Source organism: Epinephelus lanceolatus, chromosome 10 (genome assembly GCF_041903045.1).
Source record: "Epinephelus lanceolatus isolate andai-2023 chromosome 10, ASM4190304v1, whole genome shotgun sequence".
NCBI lineage: Eukaryota > Metazoa > Chordata > Actinopteri > Perciformes > Serranidae > Epinephelus > Epinephelus lanceolatus.
In genome coordinates this window covers 10,463,091-10,483,253 of record NC_135743.1, presented here as the reverse complement: position 1 = coordinate 10,483,253, position 20,163 = coordinate 10,463,091, and the positions used below count along the sequence as shown (strand labels likewise).

General features: G+C 39.4%; 1 protein-coding gene across 2 annotated transcripts in view; it reads left to right on the top strand.

Annotated features, from left to right (window-relative positions):
- Positions 1 to 20,163, top strand: part of gabbr1a (gamma-aminobutyric acid (GABA) B receptor, 1a) — a 121,139-nt gene that overhangs the window by 15,700 nt on the left and 85,276 nt on the right. For both annotated transcript variants that reach the window (XM_033641000.2, XM_033641001.2), the window contains exons 4-6: positions 966 to 1,104; positions 8,513 to 8,698; positions 11,924 to 11,941. In XM_033641000.2, coding sequence (XP_033496891.2) covers positions 966 to 1,104; positions 8,513 to 8,698; positions 11,924 to 11,941 — 343 coding nt within the window. The remainder of the gene's footprint in view (positions 1 to 965; positions 1,105 to 8,512; positions 8,699 to 11,923; positions 11,942 to 20,163) is intronic.

The following is a 20,163-nucleotide window of genomic DNA, read 5'->3' as shown; positions in this document are numbered from 1 at the left end:
GCAGCTGGTTAGCTTGTCTTAGCACGAAGACTGGAAATAATAGCAAGCAGCTAGCCTGGCTCTGTCTGACTGTAACATAATCTGCTTACCAGCAACTTTTAGGAGACATAATGTCCTGGTTGGTGAGCTTTATGGGCAAAATTTACGATTATGCAAGTATTGTTCATTGTCCTCCTGTCCTACTTCACTGAAAAGTCCATCCTCAGTATGTGCACACTGGAGGTTTCAGGTTTCCACATCATACTGGTGTAAGGTGCATAGTGGACTAGCTTGGGGCTCCAAATTAGCTGTGATGTGGCAAAATCATACTGATATGTAAATGTGTTAAACTCGGATTTAAGGTGAGCACAGAGAAACCTTTCCCACTTCGGCAGATGATGTAAAAAACAGATGACTCTGCACATACATTATTCTGCAAAGTGAAGCTCAATCATCCAAGTGAAGCGACAATAAGCAACATTTCTGAGTGGATGTGGGCTTTAAAGCTCACAAGACTGTCATAAATTCTACACTGCAGTAAAACTCAAATTAGAAGAGAGATTGATGCAGTTTCAAAGTATAAGAAAGACTAAAATCTCTGCAGCTGAGCTTTTCTAATGTTTGAAACCTGATTGCACCACTCTGGATGTGTGCTCACATGTTTCAAATACACATACAGTACGAACACACCTCGACATGAAATTGAAACATCAAGCGTGGGCCCTCCTACAGGTTTCCCTCCTCTCCCAGCCAGAGGGAAGGTGTTATTTAGAGTGTGACAGCCCATCACTTGAGACAGTATCGCCATAAAATCTTCTTCCATGTAGAACTTTATTGTCGCAGCCATATGGCATCAGAGTCTTCTGCACTGAGGCAGACTGAAGAGGGTCCCTGAGTGACTGAGAAAAACCTGGTATGAGAGCACATCAATCATAATAACTGTTTTCCCTTCTCCCAATCTCTCTCCGTCCATGTTTCTCATTCAGATCCGCAGTGTGCAGATCCTCCCTGTGGATTATGAGATAGAGTACATCTGCAGAGGAAACCGGGTGATCGTGGGACCCAAGGTCAGGAAGTGCTTACCCAATGGCACATGGACGGACATGACTCTGCACAGCAGATGTTGTGAGTCCTTTTTGATCTAATTCTCATCCCCTTTGTATTCTGTCCTCTACCTTTCCCTCATCTTACCACAAATGTCCCTTTGCAAAACTTTTCTACTATATGCTAATCAGTTCTTAGGTGTTCTGTCCGGCTAATCAAGGTCAAATTAAAGCCACAGTTACAATAAAATAATAAAATACTGTGCAGTCTTCACTCTCACTTCTTAACGCCAGGGATTGGGGTCATTTTTATCCACAGTAAAGTAAAGAAATCTTAAATGGAGCTGACATGAAATCACACCACAGCCTTTTCTAGTGGTGGTTTCCTTTATTACCTTCCATTATTTTTAACTTCCACTTGGAACAGAAACAAGTTGTGAACACAGCGTTGCCTTTTAAAGAAGTTTTTCACTGCTGGAAGGATAGTCTTTTAACAAAACTAGGCTGTCTATGCAGTAAAAAAGATGCAAATACTTTTAAAATTGTTGCCACATGACCAGAGAAAACAGTGGAAAAGGGCTGTGACATTCGCTTTTACTAAAGAGGTAGACAACCAACAACTGCCAGAATGCACTGCACTGCACAGGACCTATATACTCTCCCGCTGGTGGGTGACATAATCCAAGCTATTAGATCAGTGCTGCTTAATTTTACAGTTTGATCATCTCACTCTCTCGATCCGCCTCTCTACTCTTTGTTGCCATGGTGGCAGGCATACAGACATGTTGAGGTACAATCTGTAGTTTGAGCAACAGCCCTAGAGCAAATCCGCCAGATGACGCAAAATGTGTATCCACTGCTCAGTATTACCATTTGATCTCAGTTTGTTCAGCCTCCATTTTTACAACACCAGAAACAGTACGGCGTCTGCTTCTTGTTCACAAATTCCCGTATTACAGCTAAACAGTGCATTAAAATATGCAGTCAAAACATAGGTAATACAGTAACATAATCTTGGCTCATATTTGATCAGCGCTGCCTAGTTTTACAGTTTGATCTGAGTTTAGTCCGAGTTTGAGAGAGCAAGACAGACGGACGGGTCTTTTATAGTTTCCTTGAGGGAACTGCAGAAGCACAATCTGTAGTTCAAGCAACAGCCTGAGAGCCAGCAAAAACCTTTAAGCTGAGAGATGAGCAGGGAGATCTGGGAGCTGGTAAGATGGAGGGAAGTTACCACAGTCTACCACATCATTATCATACAAAGCTGGTTAAACAAACGAAACGAAAGATTCCTTTACGTTGATATGTTGAACTTGTTGGCAGACAGTTGCACATCTAGCAGTTACGGAGCAACATTATCATTCATTTGAAGTCGTGATTGTGTCTTCTTGATGAATGTTAAGAGTTTACTGTCTTTCAGCTCTGTTTTTGGTCTCTACCAGCTCCTGAGGAAAATATCTGTCTCTTTCGTGGCTAAATTCTCCACTGTGTTCACCATTTAGTCTGTAACTGTGTCTGTCTGCCGTTTGGTGCTGAGCAGGTAGTGTACAGTTGATTTTTAGAGCTGTCTCTCTAAAAGCAGCTACCTGCTACGACTGAAAATGACACTATGAGAGCGGTGTGAGAGTGAAATCAAAAAGCCAACAGCTAAACAATGGGCTGAAACTTGATATAACGCTCTGTAAAGCCGAGGGGAGCTGCAGGTTCAGGTGATGATTCACTGTAAATTCATCTCTATGAGCGACCCCTTTCACTTTGTTATTTGATACGTTGTTAAAATGTGGATTATAACCACTTTAACTGGCTTCTACTTTACTGGAATTAAAGGTCGAATGTCTAGGATTTAGCGGCATCTAGAGGTGAGGTTGCAGATTGCAAACAGCTAAAACTTCTCACTTGTGCCAAGTGTGTTGGAGAACCACCGTGGCCGCTGTGAGAAGGCGAATAAACCTATGTAGAGCCAGCGTTTGGCTTGTCTGTTCTGGGCTGATGTAGAGACAACATGGCAGACATTGTGGGAGAGGATCTGATGTGTATGTACACACACAACGATCCTTATTTTCAGGTGATTAGAAACTAATGAGAACATGAGTATTATATTACATTTCTGCCAATATGTCCCCTTAAATCCTACACACTGGACCCTTAAAGTAAAACTTGTAAAAGAAACATTAGTGAAATCAAATGTTACAATATAGAGGATGGTATGTTGTAAATATTGACAAATGACCACCAGAATCTTTTGGTTAAATTTGAACTTCATTGTGGGAACAGTGTGTCTGACAGAATAATCTTAACTTAAAGGTCCACTAATCAGTAGGGCTGTAGTCAACCAAAGAAAATCTTGGTCGTAAAAGTCGTACATAATCTTCAACTAATTGATTAGTCGTTGGGAAAAAAAAAATCTGCACGTTATTTTTACTTCTGCAGTGGTGTGTCTGTGTCACTCTGCAGTTACACCTCCAAAACACCTAGTCGGCGGTGGAGGACTCTGTTAAGTGCTGTAAAGTTTAGTTGATTCAAAACACACATTAAACATAGCTTAATAGAGACAATTTCAAGCGCAAGTACATAAATTGGCTTCACTATAAATCGCAGAATTGACAGACAAACACTTGTCTTTATCTGGACACATTTCCCCCACCAATACAACATGCTAACATTATTAGCACAAGTCTATGGCATTTTACATTGTATAAATTAGCCTAGCGTCTAGCGATCTTTCCCTCTTCTCATATAAAACCAGGAACAACAGCAACATTTAACAAAGGTAATGGTACATAATTTAGCTCCATTACAACTCACAAGATTCACTGACAAAACAACCGTCACACTAAACACGTTTTCCAAACAAATACAACATGCTAACGTTATTAGCGCCAGCCTATGGCATTTTACATTGTATACATTAGCCTAGCTCATATGAAGCCAGGATAAATCCTGAAGTATAAATCCCTGAAGGATAGATTACACACAAGGCTTAAAATGCTATTTTAGTGGAGGCTTTACTGTCTTCACGATTTATTGTTTCTTATCTGTGAAATACGAGTAAATACAAGCTTCGTTTCCACTGAGGGAAATGGTTTCAGTATACAGAAACTGACAGGAGGTCTACGTCACCGCGACGCTGAGCGTAGGGTGGGCGAGTTCAACTTTCTGTCCCCATTGTCACAGGTAACTTAGCCTGCCCCCCCCTCCCCCCGCCACAGGAAATACTGGATTAATCCTGGAAAGCTACTGATGTAACACTTTTCCTCTTATGAAAGTAACACGGCCATTATTCGACTAATGAGAATTTGGTCCGACGAGAACATAGTGACCAAATAATTGACTAGTCGACCAGGAGACTACAGCCCTACTAATCAGCTTTATTGGAGCTTTCAACCCAAATAGAATTATCTTCCCAGTCACAACATCAACTGGGAAGGTGTCATCAAGTTATCAATCAAGCACAGTGGGCGACGAGAGAAAGATAAAGAAGGCCGTTCACATCCGACCCCAAAGATTGTCTTTGAATAGTGACCAGGGTTACATGAGGGCTGGATGATATGGTCAAAATCAAATATCACGATATTTTTGACCAAAGACTTTGATATCATTGTTTTGTATATCCATACAGTACGATTTTTGATAGGTGATGTGAGTAAAAAAGACCAATAATAGAACAGCTGGACCATAATGCAGCATTTAAAACCAGGAAAAGACAACACTGTCGATGTTACAATATCCAAAAGATGAATTTAGTCTGATATCACAGTATTGATACGATATGGATATTGGAGATGCTGTTTAAAGCTTCAACAAAGTTAGTAAGTGGACCTTTGAGCTGGGATTATTTTGTTGCACGTTTTACTTAAATGGTCACAAACTATTATCGTGAAATTCTGCCCTTGCTGTACTGCATGTGACAGGCTTGTAAACATACTTTCTGATCTGTGAACAGGATTGTAGTTTTGCTGTGTCCTGATTGTTGATTAGCTGTTTTGTCTGTGTACTCTGAGGTATGTGTGCCTGATGAAGGGCTGTATAAATAAATACATGCAAATGTGAACTTATCTGTGGTACCCCCAAAGAGAGCAGTTTGGGCTGATGCTTGCTGGGTATTGCGTTGGAGGGCTTACATTTCGATTATGGTTACAGAATAAAGGAGGCGCCCAGTAGCTCAGCAGGTAGAGCAGGCCTCCCATGTACAAAGGCAATGTCCTTGCTGCAGCGGCCACGGGCTCGATTCCAGCTTGTGGCCCCCTGCTGTATGCAACCCCCCACCCAACACTGTCCTATCTAACAAAGGCAAACGAGCCATGAAAATAATCTTTAGAATAAAGGAGCTGGCTTGCTTAGCTTCCACGTCTATCAATCTAGTATCTCTGCATATGATATACAAGTCCATTTGTTGTTGTTTTTTAATAGCATTTAAGCTGTTTTACTGCTTCTTCATAGTTTAAATGTGTGTTGTTGCTGCAAATTGTCTGCAAACCGAAATGTCTTTATTGTACAGTAAAACTTGAATGTAATCTCTACTCAGCTCACATCTACAGTGCCTCTGCAAATACAGAGAATAAGGCCGGAGATCCAATCAAATCCCCCCTATATCTCCTGTTTTTGTTCTTTTGGTTCACATTTAACATCAGTGGAATTTATTTCTCCCAAGAGTACATTCTCTAAAGCAGGATTTTTGTTTTCTCTGGCTTATGTAAGAGCACAAGCTGCAATGTGCAGATTGGAGTTTTATTATGTGCTCACATGCTGGAAGGAAGATTCAACAAACTCGGCAGCTAAACAAATTATATTCAAGAGCTTTTGTCAGAAAACCAAACCAGGAGAAATGGAGGCTGCAGTGTTGTAGGCTAACATCACAAATGTGGGCTAAAATACTGTGTAGCTTCACGTATTCATTACTGTTAACTAAACTAGTCTTTATTTGGGCGAAAAGAGTTCCCAGGGTCGTTAAGACTGTCATGTATTTGGGTTAAATGTGTGTAAAGGAAAATTTCCAGATGCATCCTGGAAATAGTACATTAACATATGCAAACATTTGTCAGAGGTAAAGCTGCTCAAGAGGCAGAAGTAATCTTCTCAGCTGCAGAGAAACATGTTATGTATCAGCCATTCATTTGTACTCTGTTGAAAAGCTCTGTATTTTCTCAGTAGAAAAGAAGAACCTTGAAACATGGGCGACTTGTGAAATATAATGACAAATACTCGAAAAATGAAGGACTTTCTCATCAACCTCAGCTTCAGGGTTAGTGCTAATTAGCAACACTCAAACATCAGCATGGCACACTGTCTTAGCATTTACCTCAAATGCTACTGTGCCTAAGTAGAGACTCTTTTGATCACGTTATCCTTTAGTAAAGCTTATTTCCCCCCAAATTCAAATGTCAATTTCACCTGACTTGTCTTTTTTTTTTAAAACTAATATGCTATGCTAGACAGTTTTACAACTTTGGTCATGATAAAAGCTAACTAGCTGAAAGAGCTTACTTTCAGTTTGTTAGTGGCTCATGAATAGTTTGATTTCCATTCACATATTGCGCAAATTTTAAAAAGATTTTTTAGGAAACTGGCAAACAAAAATGAGAAGTTATTTGCTTTTCCATTCAATTCTGTTATGTAAATGTTAGTTCATCGAGATAAGCAGTTAGCAAACAACTGCTTATTTACACATTCAGCAGTTGCTGAGCAACGTTATCTTTCATTTGAAGTGGTGTTCAAGAGTTCACTCTCTTTCAGCTCTGTTTTTGGTCTCTACCAACTCCTGAGAGAAACATCTGTCTCCTTAACTGCTAAATCCTCCACTATGTTCTCTAACTGTGTGTTTCTGGTGTTTGGTGCTGAGCAGGTAGTGTGCAGTTGAACCTGTTGTGACTGAAAATGAAACTATAAAAGCAGTGAGAGTGAAATCAAAAAGCCAGCAGCTAAACAATGGGCTGAAACCATAACGCTCTGTAAAGCCGAGGGGAGCTGCTGGTTCAGGTGATGCACTGTAAATTCATCACTATGCGTGACACCTTTCACATTATTTTCACACTCTCATTTGATTTAGTGGCATCTAGAGTTAAGGTTGCAGATTGTAAACAACTAAAACCTCTCCCATGTGCCAAGCACGTAGGAGAACTATGGTGGCAGATGCAAAAATGCAAATGTTATGCAAATACTGGGAGCCCATCGAGATAAGCAGTACGTGGCACTAAGTCTCCAGTCAGGTGCCACTGCAGAAGAAGAGGGCACAACGAGATGTTGAAGTTAAAAGAGCGCCAGTCAAACCACAAACAAAGAGACCCATCAACATGGCGGTTATTTGAACCTTGCCATAATGGCATTGGAGAGAATACATATGAGGCCAAACATAGCAATAATCCACTTTGGTCATTTACTTTATTCATTACACATGAAGTTGTGATTCACTTTTTAAGTAACAAGATGTAGCCCTTACCCTAACTTTAACCGCCTCTCTTTTAACCTTAAAGGGATAGTGCACCCAAAAATGAAAATTCACCCATTATCTACTCACCCATATACCGAGGGAGGCTCAGGTGAAGTTTTAGAGTCCTCACAACACTTGCGGAGATCCAAGGGGAGAGTGGGTAGCAAAACAACTCCACCTAATGGAGGCTTACAGCGCCCCAGATTCAAACACATAATTGAAACCACAAAATATCTCCATACTGCTCGTCCATAGTGATCCAAGCGTCCTGAAGCCCTGGCATAAAAAGCTGTTTGGAAAAACGTCATTTGAACTCTGTTTTTAGCCTCATTGTAGCCTGCAGCTCTAACTGACTCTCTGTGCACTGCGTTCACGTGTGCGCGCTTCTAAAAACAAAGTCAGTGACAAGTTGGTAAACACATTGGAACATTTAGCAGCTTACGAGCCAGATATTTCTCTCTGGAGTGGGTGGAGACCAAAAACAGAGCTAAAATCTGTGAATATTGGACGTGAATTCATCAGCTACCCAGAAACATGAGTCTAAATTAATGTTAATGCAGCACAGGGGAGTAGTGAACTCCATCTAAATAAACTAGTACGTACTTAACTACATTTTGCAGTAGCTTGCTGGTAGTTCAACTACATTTATATTTGTGTAGTAATTTAAGTAGTTATAATACTTTTTTGTCATTTTAATTTGTGTCAGTTTGAACTTCTTTTTCTAAGTAGCTTTAATTAACCACATTAGATTTCCCAGTAAGATACCTTTGCTGTAGTTCAACTCCTTCCTGTGTGAAGTCATTGGTAGCTTGCAAAGCTACGTTTTCAAAGTAGCTTCCCAAACACTGTGCTCATGTTCCCCTGGATGTATACTGTAAAGAAGCAACAGCTTGCATGTTTACCGTCACGTCTTTTTAAGGCAGTCATATGTCAATGTTGTGTTTACAGCTTGTTCCGCTGCCCCCAGGTGGCCACAAAAAGTTAGCCAGTTATAATGCATTTACCTTTCCATAACTCCCCATGTCTCTGCCTCCCTCTCTTCTGTGGCTCTTCTGGTTCCCAGTGCTGCTGTGCCCGCGGGTGTGGACCTCCCTAGAGAATGGCCGGGTGACGGTGAAGCCTCCTGGGCCGCCAGTGGAAGGGACAGTGCTCCATTACAGCTGCCACGCCGGCTTCATCCTGGAGGGCAGAAACATCAGCCATTGCACTAAACTGGGCAAGTGGGATGCGCCTAAACCCACCTGCCTCTGTGAGTTTCTAAACCAGTGCGACTAAATCAGATTTTACATTAAGCTTCCAATTACAGTGGAATCAAGAAAATGATGTTGCATGATGGGATGCCAATTACTGCCTATGGGGAGATTAAGCAGGGTAAAACAGACAGTGATTAATGACATTTACATTATCATTGCAGCCAGTCTAGTTGTAGAGAGTCAGGAACATTCATACCATAGTGACCACTGTGGCATAAATGTTCCTGATGTAAAGTCCATCATAGCAATAATAACAAATCAATTCAGAGATTAAGATGTTTCTGAAATTGATATGGCAGATGCTATTTGCATGCCAGTGTTCTTAGCCAACAATGCTTTTACATCTGGGGTGTGAATAGCCAATGTGGCGGGTGTATATTACTGCGCATCTTAGCGATGTTGAAATATGACCTTAACTCGAATGGGGCTATATTCAGCTGTTCTGCTGAAGTTTATGTACACAGTGCGCATTCAGCAGCTTTATACCTCCTAAAACTGCCAATAAGTCAACTAAATCTAAGAATAATAAGCCAGTGTTGACTCACACAGAACTCAAACCCCAGTCTCCTGTGTAAAAGTCTTGTGCTTGATCTTCTCACCCACCACGTCTGATTTCCTCCACGGACTGTGCTGCTCTTTATAGTGCGTCACCTAACTTGTGTCAGTACATTTGTGAGTTTTTACCACTTTCATCTCTGAGGGCATCTGAGATTGGCTGGCACTAGTCTTAACCCTGACCTCTTAGTCCTACTCCCATGTGCGCCCCGAAGCATCAACGTGACGAGTACTATTCAGTGACAGCACACAGTGGGATCCATAATAAGGTGTCGCAGGGGTGGGTGTAAATCAAGAGAGTAGGTTTCAATTCAACTTTGGGTGGGGGACACATGGTAAGAAGGGGTTCTGGGGCTCCTCCCCAAGGAAATTTTTAGCATCAAGCACATAATTTCCTGCATTCTCGTGAAGTTTTAAGTACCAATTTATGGTGGAAATGTCTTTACTGATGTAAAGAAAAGCATAAAAATCAGGTGACAGGTGATGATTTACTATTGTAGAATATAATGCAGTAAGGCTGTCACGCATTCTGTATTGCTTTTGAATATTTATTCTCCCGTAAATCAACTTTTCTCATTTAATGTAATCCCTGCTGAGACAACACACATGTGGGCAAGGCATGATTTACTTTTCCAGTCATTTTTTGTATCTTTCCTTTTCAGGAATAACTTCTTTAAATGTGCACATGGGACCTTTTCATATCAATGATAAATTAATTCAGATTAATTAATTTATAAACCTCTGGACTCAAGTAGCTCATATGAGTTCTCAGCAACATTTCCGCTCGTGTTTAAAACCTCCTGCACATAAAACATATCCCACACATCTCTGTTCTCTAAGAAGTCGACAGTTAAGTTTTAATATTTTGAGTAAAAAGTTGTAATATTACAAAAATAAACTTGTCATTTAGTGAGAGTAAAATCATAATGTTTAAAAAAAGGATCATGTGAATGGGTTGGGTCAAATATTGGTTGGGACATGTCCCTACCGTCCACATAAAAACCTACGTCTTAAGTATAAATTGCGGAATAGCTGCAGTGTGACTGTTCTCACCCAGATGTAAATAAGACACTCCAAATTGATACTGGTGATTTATTGTGTTATGAGAATCATTTCTGTTTGCCGCCTCAGACAAGATTAAGAAAAAGATGTATTTCTACAGATTTACTGTCAGTTTTAGAGCTGAAACAATTAGTCAGTTAATAAAACAGACAATTTATCCGCAACTATTTTGTTAAGTAATTGTTTCAGTCGATTTTTCAAGCAAAAAAATAAAATAAAGAATAAATAAAACGGCAATTGTTGTCTGGTTCCAGCATCTCTTAATCATTAATTACAGTAAACTGAATATTTTTGGGTTGATAAGATAAAATAAGTGATTAAGTACATTACCTTGGCCTCTGGTAGATATGTACAGTATATTTATGTCTTTAACCTTTCTTCTAACATTTTCTCATCAAAATTGACTGGTCAGTTAATCTTTAATGAAAATGATTGTTAGTTTCCGCCCCAGCACGTGTATTTAAATCCCTAACTGATTTATTATTTTTTGGCAGAGATGTATATTGTAATCACATAAACAGAACACATCATGTGCCATTTCATCACACAAACATGGCTCACTTAGCTTCAGCAGCCTGCCTCACAGAAATGGGAACACGAGGCTTTAAAGATGATGATTACAAACACCTGCTCTCCCAACGGCGAAACACGGTTGCTAGGCAATAAATGATCCAACCAATCAGAGTGCGGTCCACAGAGGATAGTTCGTACCTTTGACACAGGCAGGTCTAAACGAGTCATGAAAACCTGGTTTAAGTACGTACATGATAGGATAAATACTGAATGAATATAAGATGAGAGCATGAGTGGATATTTGTGATATCATCGACACCCATGAGTGATCTCGGTTACAACAGTTGGCATGTCTAAAAGGATTTGTCCAAATTAGGGCAACCAAATGAGGATTAAAAAAAAACACACGCACATAGATGAAACAAAGAACTGAAAGAAATGAGATTGCCAACTGGTCATCAGAGGGGTTGGCATGGCAACCAATAAAGTTGCTATGGGAATGGTAGTATTAAAAGGGATGAAAGAGGGAATTATCAGCACAGTTGGACTGACCAACTGAAAGTAGGCGACTTATTGTGTAATAAAAAAATCTAGAAGACGTGTCAGTGCTTCATGATTCACTCATATTTGTACCTATGATGCACTCTGATTATTTTAGTGTGTGTTTAATTCTTTGTTGTTGGTGCTTTAACATGTTCTGTGGTACTGACGCAACGTAACTGTTTGAGATTTAAAGGTTTTTCTCTGTGTTTTAACGGTGAGTCTGTAAAATATCATGGCATTACATAATATCTGCCACAGTTAGAGACCTCCTGCCAGGAAATGTTTGCTCAGCATGCAGCCAACAGTGCATTGCTCAGCACAGCTACAGTGATGTGTCACTGCCATCTAGTGGAGGGAAATCACTAGATTTTTGAGCTTCACTGCACCAAATCTTTACAAATTATACATTATAAAGGTGAATTATTCAATTGGAAAACATCAGGATTTTCCATCAAATGCTGAAGCACAATAATCTGTTCTGTTTACACATGAATTGTGTTTTTTAATCAACTGTTCTTTTTCCTTCTTTTCATGTTTGCCGGCCAAAGATGACAGAAACTACACAGGTAGGAATCTTTTATTGTTATAATTGTATCCATGCTAACCAAATTCTGCTACACTGCAGTAGTTAATTAGTTATGTTCTTTTTCTTTAATTTTCAAATTTTGTCATAGACATTAGGGGTGGGAATCCCCCCCTCATGATGCAATAGTATTGGGATTTTAAATGTTTTGTTATGATAATATATACTGCAATATATTGCAATTCCCCTTTTTTCAACTGCAAGTTATGTCCCCAAATGAAAACTTTATCATTATCTGTTTTTATCCAGTACGATAAAGTCATTTAAGTCATTTTTATTGCAGCAATATATATATTTCATGGACTGAAAAAGCAACAACAGTGAGCAGAAGCTTAATTTGTATGTTAATGTGTCTTTACAGGACTAATGATCTATATAGCCAAAAAAAATCATACTATGCTGTATCTATTTTTTACCCCACCCGTTATAGACCTACAAATGCCAACATGAAGTTATATAACACTAAAACACGATAATATCTGCTTGTCATCATTGGCTTTAAAAACAAAAGATAAGATAGACTTTATTGGGTAACACTTTACTTGAATGTATCTACATAAGGGTGACATGACACTGTCATAACAATGACATGACACTGTCATGAACTTGTCATAAACATTATGTACATGTCATAAACGTTTATGACTGCTGTCATTAAGTGTCATTCGATTTTGTAATGACAAGTTGACATTGTTTGGGTTGTCTTGATTATGACAACTTGACATTAATTAAAGTGACATTAGCAGAAGTTGTCTTTGTCATGATAAGTTGACATTAAATTTGTTTGGGATGTGCTTATAATGACAACTTGACATTAACCAGGATGACATTACCAGAAGATGTCTTTGTCATGATAATAATAATCATTATGTCAACTTGTCATAAACACAAAAAGAGGTGCATTTCTTGTTAATGTCAAGTTGTCATGACAAAGACATCTTCTGGTAATGTCATCCTGGTTAATGTCAAGTTGTCATTATAAACACATCCCAAACAAATTTAATGTCAAGTTGTCATGACAAAGACAACTTCTGGTAATGTCATTTTAATTAATGTCAAGTTGTCATTATAAGAACTGAATGACACTTAATGACAGCAGTCATAAACATTTATGACATGTACATAATGTTCATGACAGGTTCATGACCGTGTCATGTCACAGCTATGACAGTGTCATGTTACTCTTATGTAGATACCTTCAAGTAAAGTGTAACCCTTTATTATCCTGAAGGAAATTTGTCTTGGGTACATGCGGTACCTGCCTTTAAAAGATACAAAACAGTTATACATACAGTTCCTACATCTATACAGTCCACACACAGAGCTGTCGCTATTCACAGTCCCACACACACAGACTGCCATCAGCCAACAAATTGCACATTGTCCATTGCACCACACATGTGTTTTACATAGTTATCCTTAAAACTTACATGGTTATGTTAAAAAAGTATATAAATAAGTATATATGTACATGGATACACACATACATACATTCTTACATGCACATCATACCTACACATACACATTGTATGGTTCAGATACAGGTAGCTTCCCATTTAAGGCTTGAATGGACAAGGGGCCATATTGGTATCAGCCAACATGCTGATAATATCGGCCATTGTCAGCTTTAAAATGAACTACCATAATCGGCCAACATGCTTTTTCTTAATTTGCACAATGAATAATTATTACATACATTGAAAAGCATTGTATTTCCTGTCTCCATCTGCTAGTGGGCCGTCACAATAAGAGTATGTGTGCATAATATGATGTTAATTTCACTAAAATTGGGTAGGGGAAAAAAGTGGATATATCTATCAGTATCGGTGGAATGACTTGTCACATATCGGCATATTGGATATCGGCAAAAACTAACCCTAACTAAAACATACAGTTGCTGTGGTGACACGTTTGTACAACATTGACTTCTTACACAATAAATAACACTGCAAAACAGAGAAATCACTGCAACACACAAGGTTCCATGCAGAAAAAATAATAAGAAATAAAGGACATTTAACTAAAAAACATAGCCCTTAAATAACCATATAAAGATTAACAATAAAATATAAAATGTCTCATCTAGATCACATAACAGTGTTTTTTCTCTTCAGACCCTTAAACCTCTCAGTTCCTATATGTAATGGTGGTGTACCTGAATGTTGCACACTGTGCACACAGAGATCTCTTGAGGCACTGCTTGGGGTCAAATGGGGTCGCTTGACCCCACTTGATTTTGAAAGGAATATACTATAGGCTGCTTTTTTCAGCACTTTATTTATTTCTGTGAGGAAAACTAAATGAAATTGTTATTTTAACATTTAATTATTCAAGATGAAAGGGCACAGTGAAGACATGAACACAAGCTAAATTCATAAAGCCTCCTCTCTCTCTGCTAAACAACTTTATCCTGCGCTAATAGAGCCAATAGAACAATGGCTATTCTCTCCATAAAATTTTCTCAATAAAAGAAGCCTTTTAAGTATGTATGATTGTAAAAAGAAACAACATAAGACAAACAGAATAATCTGCTCAAAATCCATCCAGATTGCTTGTTTTACACATATGTCCGGCAGTTAGGTGTTTGAGTTAATTGTACAGTTCTGTACTATTAGTTATGCATTGAAAATAATATGTAGTACCAATAAAATATGTCCTTGAGTCAGAGGTCGTCAATGATTGGAAACCACTGGCTTCAGGCTTTGCAATACTGTGCTGCAGATGCAATATAAACTGTCACCACTAGAGGGCAGCAGCAGCCTAAAGCACTGACAAGTGGTTGTTCTGTAAGTGAAGGTTAAAATCCAGCAGGTAAAATCTGACTGAGTTGGAAAAATAAAGCTTCTTCTATCAACAATTTATCCAATTAAAGTTTTTTTTTCTGATGCTAGAGCCAATATTATTAAAGTTGTAAACTCATTTAAAGAAAATCTTTTTTATATCTAATATTAGAACACATACATATTCCAGAGCTGAGAGCACCCCCCAGTTCCTTACCTGCACATTACACGAGGAACATTATTTTTTTACCCCTGAGTATTGAGCAAATCCTTCTTTTATGAATCAAATCACCAAGAGAGGAGATTAAGACGATTTAATTTGCTCATAAGCATTATTAGTAAGGTAGCATTTTCAGCTCAGCTCATCCACACTAACCCCCTCTTGTCTCCAGTTAATTTTATTTCCAAAGTTTTAATGAAAATTGTGTATTAGTTTGTCGCTAATCGTTTTCGCTACGCTCTTGCCCTCTACCAAGACTAAAAAGGGATTTGGAAAAAGGAGAGCTGTGAGTTTGTCACAGTGCAGGTATCATATAATCAGGTGTGGAACATTCTGCTTACTCACCCCAGCCCTACATAAAGCACTATTAAACCTGTGGTTCTGAGCGAGTTTGCGGCAGGTCATTTCTGTAAATGAACTAATGTGCTTAGCCAGCCTTCGCTGGAAAAATAAAGGGTCAAAACATCCACTAGTTCAGACATTTTATCTGATCCCAGGCAGGGATGATGAATACATGTGTTACTGTTGCAGGATGGCTCACCCTCTTGCTCATTTAAGTCACCACATTAGGAATTGGCCAGATATTGAATCATACACTTGCTACAATCCTTGAAAGGATCACAACACTCTAATGAATTAGGCACTAGACTTTCACAAGCCAAACACACTTGTTCCCCTCATGCATATACTGCTCATGCGCACTTTATATAAAATGCTAAACTGGGGATATAGTTTCATGTAAGTGATCCCAGAAGTTGCTGATAAAAACTTTCCAAATGCCACGGACAGACTTGACAAACACATAATTAACAAAGCAGCAGAGAACACTGTTTCCTCAAATAGAAATTTCCATCTACTGTCTCAATGCTGACCTCCTTCTGGCTCTGCTCTCTCTCTGTCTCCTCTCCATGTGCCATCACCACCCACTTACTGCCTCCTCAGCGGGAGAAAGGTTAATACCCTGCTCCTGTCTGTGTCTGCTATACCCTGTGTGTGTGCGCGTTTGTGTGTGTGTGTGTGTGTGTGTCTGCGCACACACATATATGCAGTTGGATTGCATCTCTAGTTTCTGTTTTCTCCAAATGCAGTATAACAAAACCACAGTAAAGGTAAACAGTCAATACAAACAAAGCAGCAAACAACAAGGACATAACAAGCTGCGGCCCAGTCACCAGAAGAGAATGTTGGCATTGTGCGTTTCTGCAAACCACACATACATTACATTTGTAAAGTACATGTTTCATATGTATCACGTACGTACATACATACGTATCATATCAATGTTTATAAAGTGACATAATATACAGTGCCCTCCAAAAGTATTGGAACAGTGAGGCCAATTCCTTTATTTTTGTTGTAGACTGAAAATATTTGGGTTTGACATCAAAAGATGAATATGGGACAAGAGATCAACATTTCAGCTTTTATTTGCAGGTATTTACATCTGGATCTGATACACAACTTAGAAGATAGCACCTTTTGTTTGAACCCACCCATTTTTCATGAGAGCAAAAGTATTGAACATGTGACTGACAGGTGTGTTTTGTTGCCCAGGTGTCTCCCAATTACATTGATTATTCAAACAATAAATAGCACTGGATGTCTGAGCTCAGTTTCAGATTGGGTATGATAGGTTTTGCCTGTGCAGACTGCATTTAGAGGTGGAACCAACATGAAAACCAGAGAGCTGTCTATGGGTGAAAAAGAAGCAATTGTGAATCTGAGAGTAGATGGACAATCAATCAGAGCCATTGCACAAACATTGGCCATAGCCAGTACAACCATTTGGAATGTCCTGAAGAAGAAAGAAACCACTGGTGTACTAAGCAACAGACGTCGAACAGGTAGACCAAGGAAAACATCAGCAGTTGATGACAGAAACATTGTGAGAGCTGTAAAGAAAGACCCTAAAACAACTGTTAGTGACATCAGCAACAACCTCCAGAGGGCAGGAGTGAAGGTATCACAACCTACTGTTCGCAGAAGACTTCATGAACAAAAGTACAGAGGCTACACCAGAAGATGCAAACCACTCATTAGCAAGAAGAATAGGAAGGCCAGGCTGGAATTTGCCAAAAGGTACAGAGACGAGCCTCAAAAATTCTGGGAAAAAGTTTTATGGACTGATGAGACAAAGATTAACTTTTTCCAAAGTGATGGAAAGGTGAAAGTTTGGAGAAAGAAAGGATCTGCTCATGATCCCAAACATACAAGCTCATCTGTGAAACAAGGTGGAGGTAATGTCATGGCTTGGGCTTGCATGGCTTCTTCTGGGACGGGCTCTTTCATCTTCATTGATGATGTAACACATGATGGCAGCAGCAAAATGAACTCAGAAGTCCACAGAAACATTTTGTCTGCTAATTTAAAGAAAGATGCATCCAAACTGATTGGGAGATCCTTCATCATGCAGCAAGATAACGACCCAAAACACACTGCCAAAACAACAAAGGAGTTCATCAGGGGCAAGAAGTGGAAGGTTTTAGACTGGCCAAGTCAGTCTCCAGACTTAAACCCAATAGAGCATGCATTTTACCTGCTGAAGAGGAGACTGAAGGGAGTAACCCCCCAAAACAAACAACAACTGAAAGAGGCTGCGGTGAAAGCCTGGAAAAGCATCACAAAAGAAGAATGCAAAAGTTTGGTGATGTCAATGGGTCACAGGCTTGATGCAGTTATTGAAAGCAAAGGATTTGCAACTAAATATTAAGTCTCATTCACTTTAATCTATTTTAAGTTTATATGTTCCAATACTTTTGCTCACCTAAAAATTTTGTGTTCCATTACAAATAATGCTATCTTCTAAGTTGTGTATCAGATCCAGATGTAAATACCTGGAAATAAAAGCTGAAATGTTGATCTCTCGTCCCATATTCATCTTTTGATGTCAAACCCAAATGTTTTCAGCCTACAACAAAAGTAAACGAATTGGACTCACTGTTCCAATACTTTTGGAGGGCACTGTATATTTTAGATTGAAACAGTGTATACATATCTATGTGTACATGTACACTATATATTATGTACTTTTTATATTATATGCAGTACAGGCCAAAAGTTTGGACACACCTTCTCATTCAATGCGTTTTCTTTATTTTCATGACTATTTACATTGTAGATTCTCACTGAAGGCATCAAAACTATGAATGAACACATGTGGAGTTATGTACTTAACAAAAAAAGGTGAAATAACTGAAAACATGTTTTATATTCTAGTTTCTTCAAAATAGCCACCCTTTGCTCTGATTACTGCTTTGCACACTCTTGGCATTCTCTCCATGAGCTTCAAGAGGTAGTCACCTGAAATGGTTTCCACTTCACAGGTGTGCCTTATCAGGGTTAATTAGTGGAATTTCTTGCTTTATCAATGGGGTTGGGACCATCAGTTGTGTTGTGCAGAAGTCAGGTTAATACACAGCCGACAGCCCCATTGGACAACTGTTAAAATTCATATTATGGCAAGAACCAATCAGCTAACTAAAGAAAAACGAGTGGCCATCATTACTTTAAGAAATGAAGGTCAGTCAGTCCGGAAAATTGCAAAAACTTTAAATGTGTCCCCAAGTGGAGTCGCAAAAACCATCAAGCGCTACAACGAAACTGGCACACATGAGGACCGACCCAGGAAAGGAAGACCAAGAGTCACCTCTGCTTCTGAGGATAAGTTCATCCGAGTCACCAGCCTCAGAAATGGCAAGTTAACAGCAGCTCAGATCAGAGACCAGATGAATGCCACACAGAGTTCTAGCAGCAGACCCATCTCTAGAACAACTGTTAAGAGGAGACTGCGCCAATCAGGCCTTCATGGTCAAATAGCTGCTAGGAAACCACTGCTAAGGAGAGGCAACAAGCAGAAGAGATTTGTTTGGGCCAAGAAACACAAGGAATGGACATTAGACCAGTGGAAATCTGTGCTTTGGTCTGATGAGTCCAAATTTGAGATCTTTGGTTCCAACCGCCGTGTCTTTGTGAGACGCAGAAAAGGTGAACGGATGGATTCCACATGCCTGGTTCCCACTGTGAAGCATGGAGGAGGAGGTGTGATGGTGTGGGGGTGTTTTGCTGGTGACACTGTTGGGGATTTATTCAAAATTGAAGGCACACTGAACCAGCATGGCTACCACAGCATCCTGCAGCGACATGCCATCCCATCCGGTTTGCATTTAGTTGGACGATCATTTATTTTTCAACAGGACAATGACCCCAAACACACCTCCAGGCTGTGTAAGGGCTATTTGACCAAGAAGGAGAGTGATGGAGTGCTGCGGCAGATGACCTGGCCTCCACAGTCACCGGACCTGAACCCAATCGAGATGGTTTGGGGTGAGCTGGACCGCAGAGTGAAGGCAAAGGGGCCAACAAGTGCTAAACACCTCTGGGAACTCCTTCAAGACTGTTGGAAAACCATTTCAGGTGACTACCTCTTGAAGCTCATCGAGAGAATGCCAAGAGTGTGCAAAGCAGTAATCAGAGCAAAGGGTGGCTATTTTGAAGAAACTAGAATATAAAACATGTTTTCAGTTATTTCACTGTTTTTTGTTAAGTACATAACTCCACATGTGTTCATTCATAGTTTTGATGCCTTCAGTGAGAATCTACAATGTAAACAGTCATGAAAATAAAGAAAACGCTATTCTAAAAAACATTATTCTATTCGTCAAGTCCATCTTCCAGTTGCAGTCAAAATGAAAACTCAAAAAAAAAGAAAAGAAAATTGCCAGTGGGATAAAAATGTGTGTTTGTGTCTTTTGAGGCAGATTACTGTTATCAAGCATGCTTTTCGGATGTGTGTGTGTGCCTGACAAAGTTTCATTTTTAATAGAGTAATTTGATAAAAACTGAGAAGTTCTTATCAAATGTTGCTAAAGCGAAAATAATAACTGCATTTGTTGGTGGTTTAATACACATTTTGGTGCACTGCTGGGGAGTATTTACAGCAGCAGGACACTGTCTGTGGGACTCAAAATAAACTACAGTGCCCGTGTTCATCGTAATCAAAGCACATGCAGGCTCGTTGAAGTGTTTTTAACTGTTTTTTGACAACAGTGGAGCTCTACGGCGAAGAAGACTAAGATACAGCAGACTCAGGCAACACAGAGAGTAGTAGTACTCATCTTTTTATGGGATCTGTTGAAAATAAGACAAAATATTCCCACCCTCATCCTTTAAAGGGACAGTTCACCCCAAAATCAAAAATACATATTT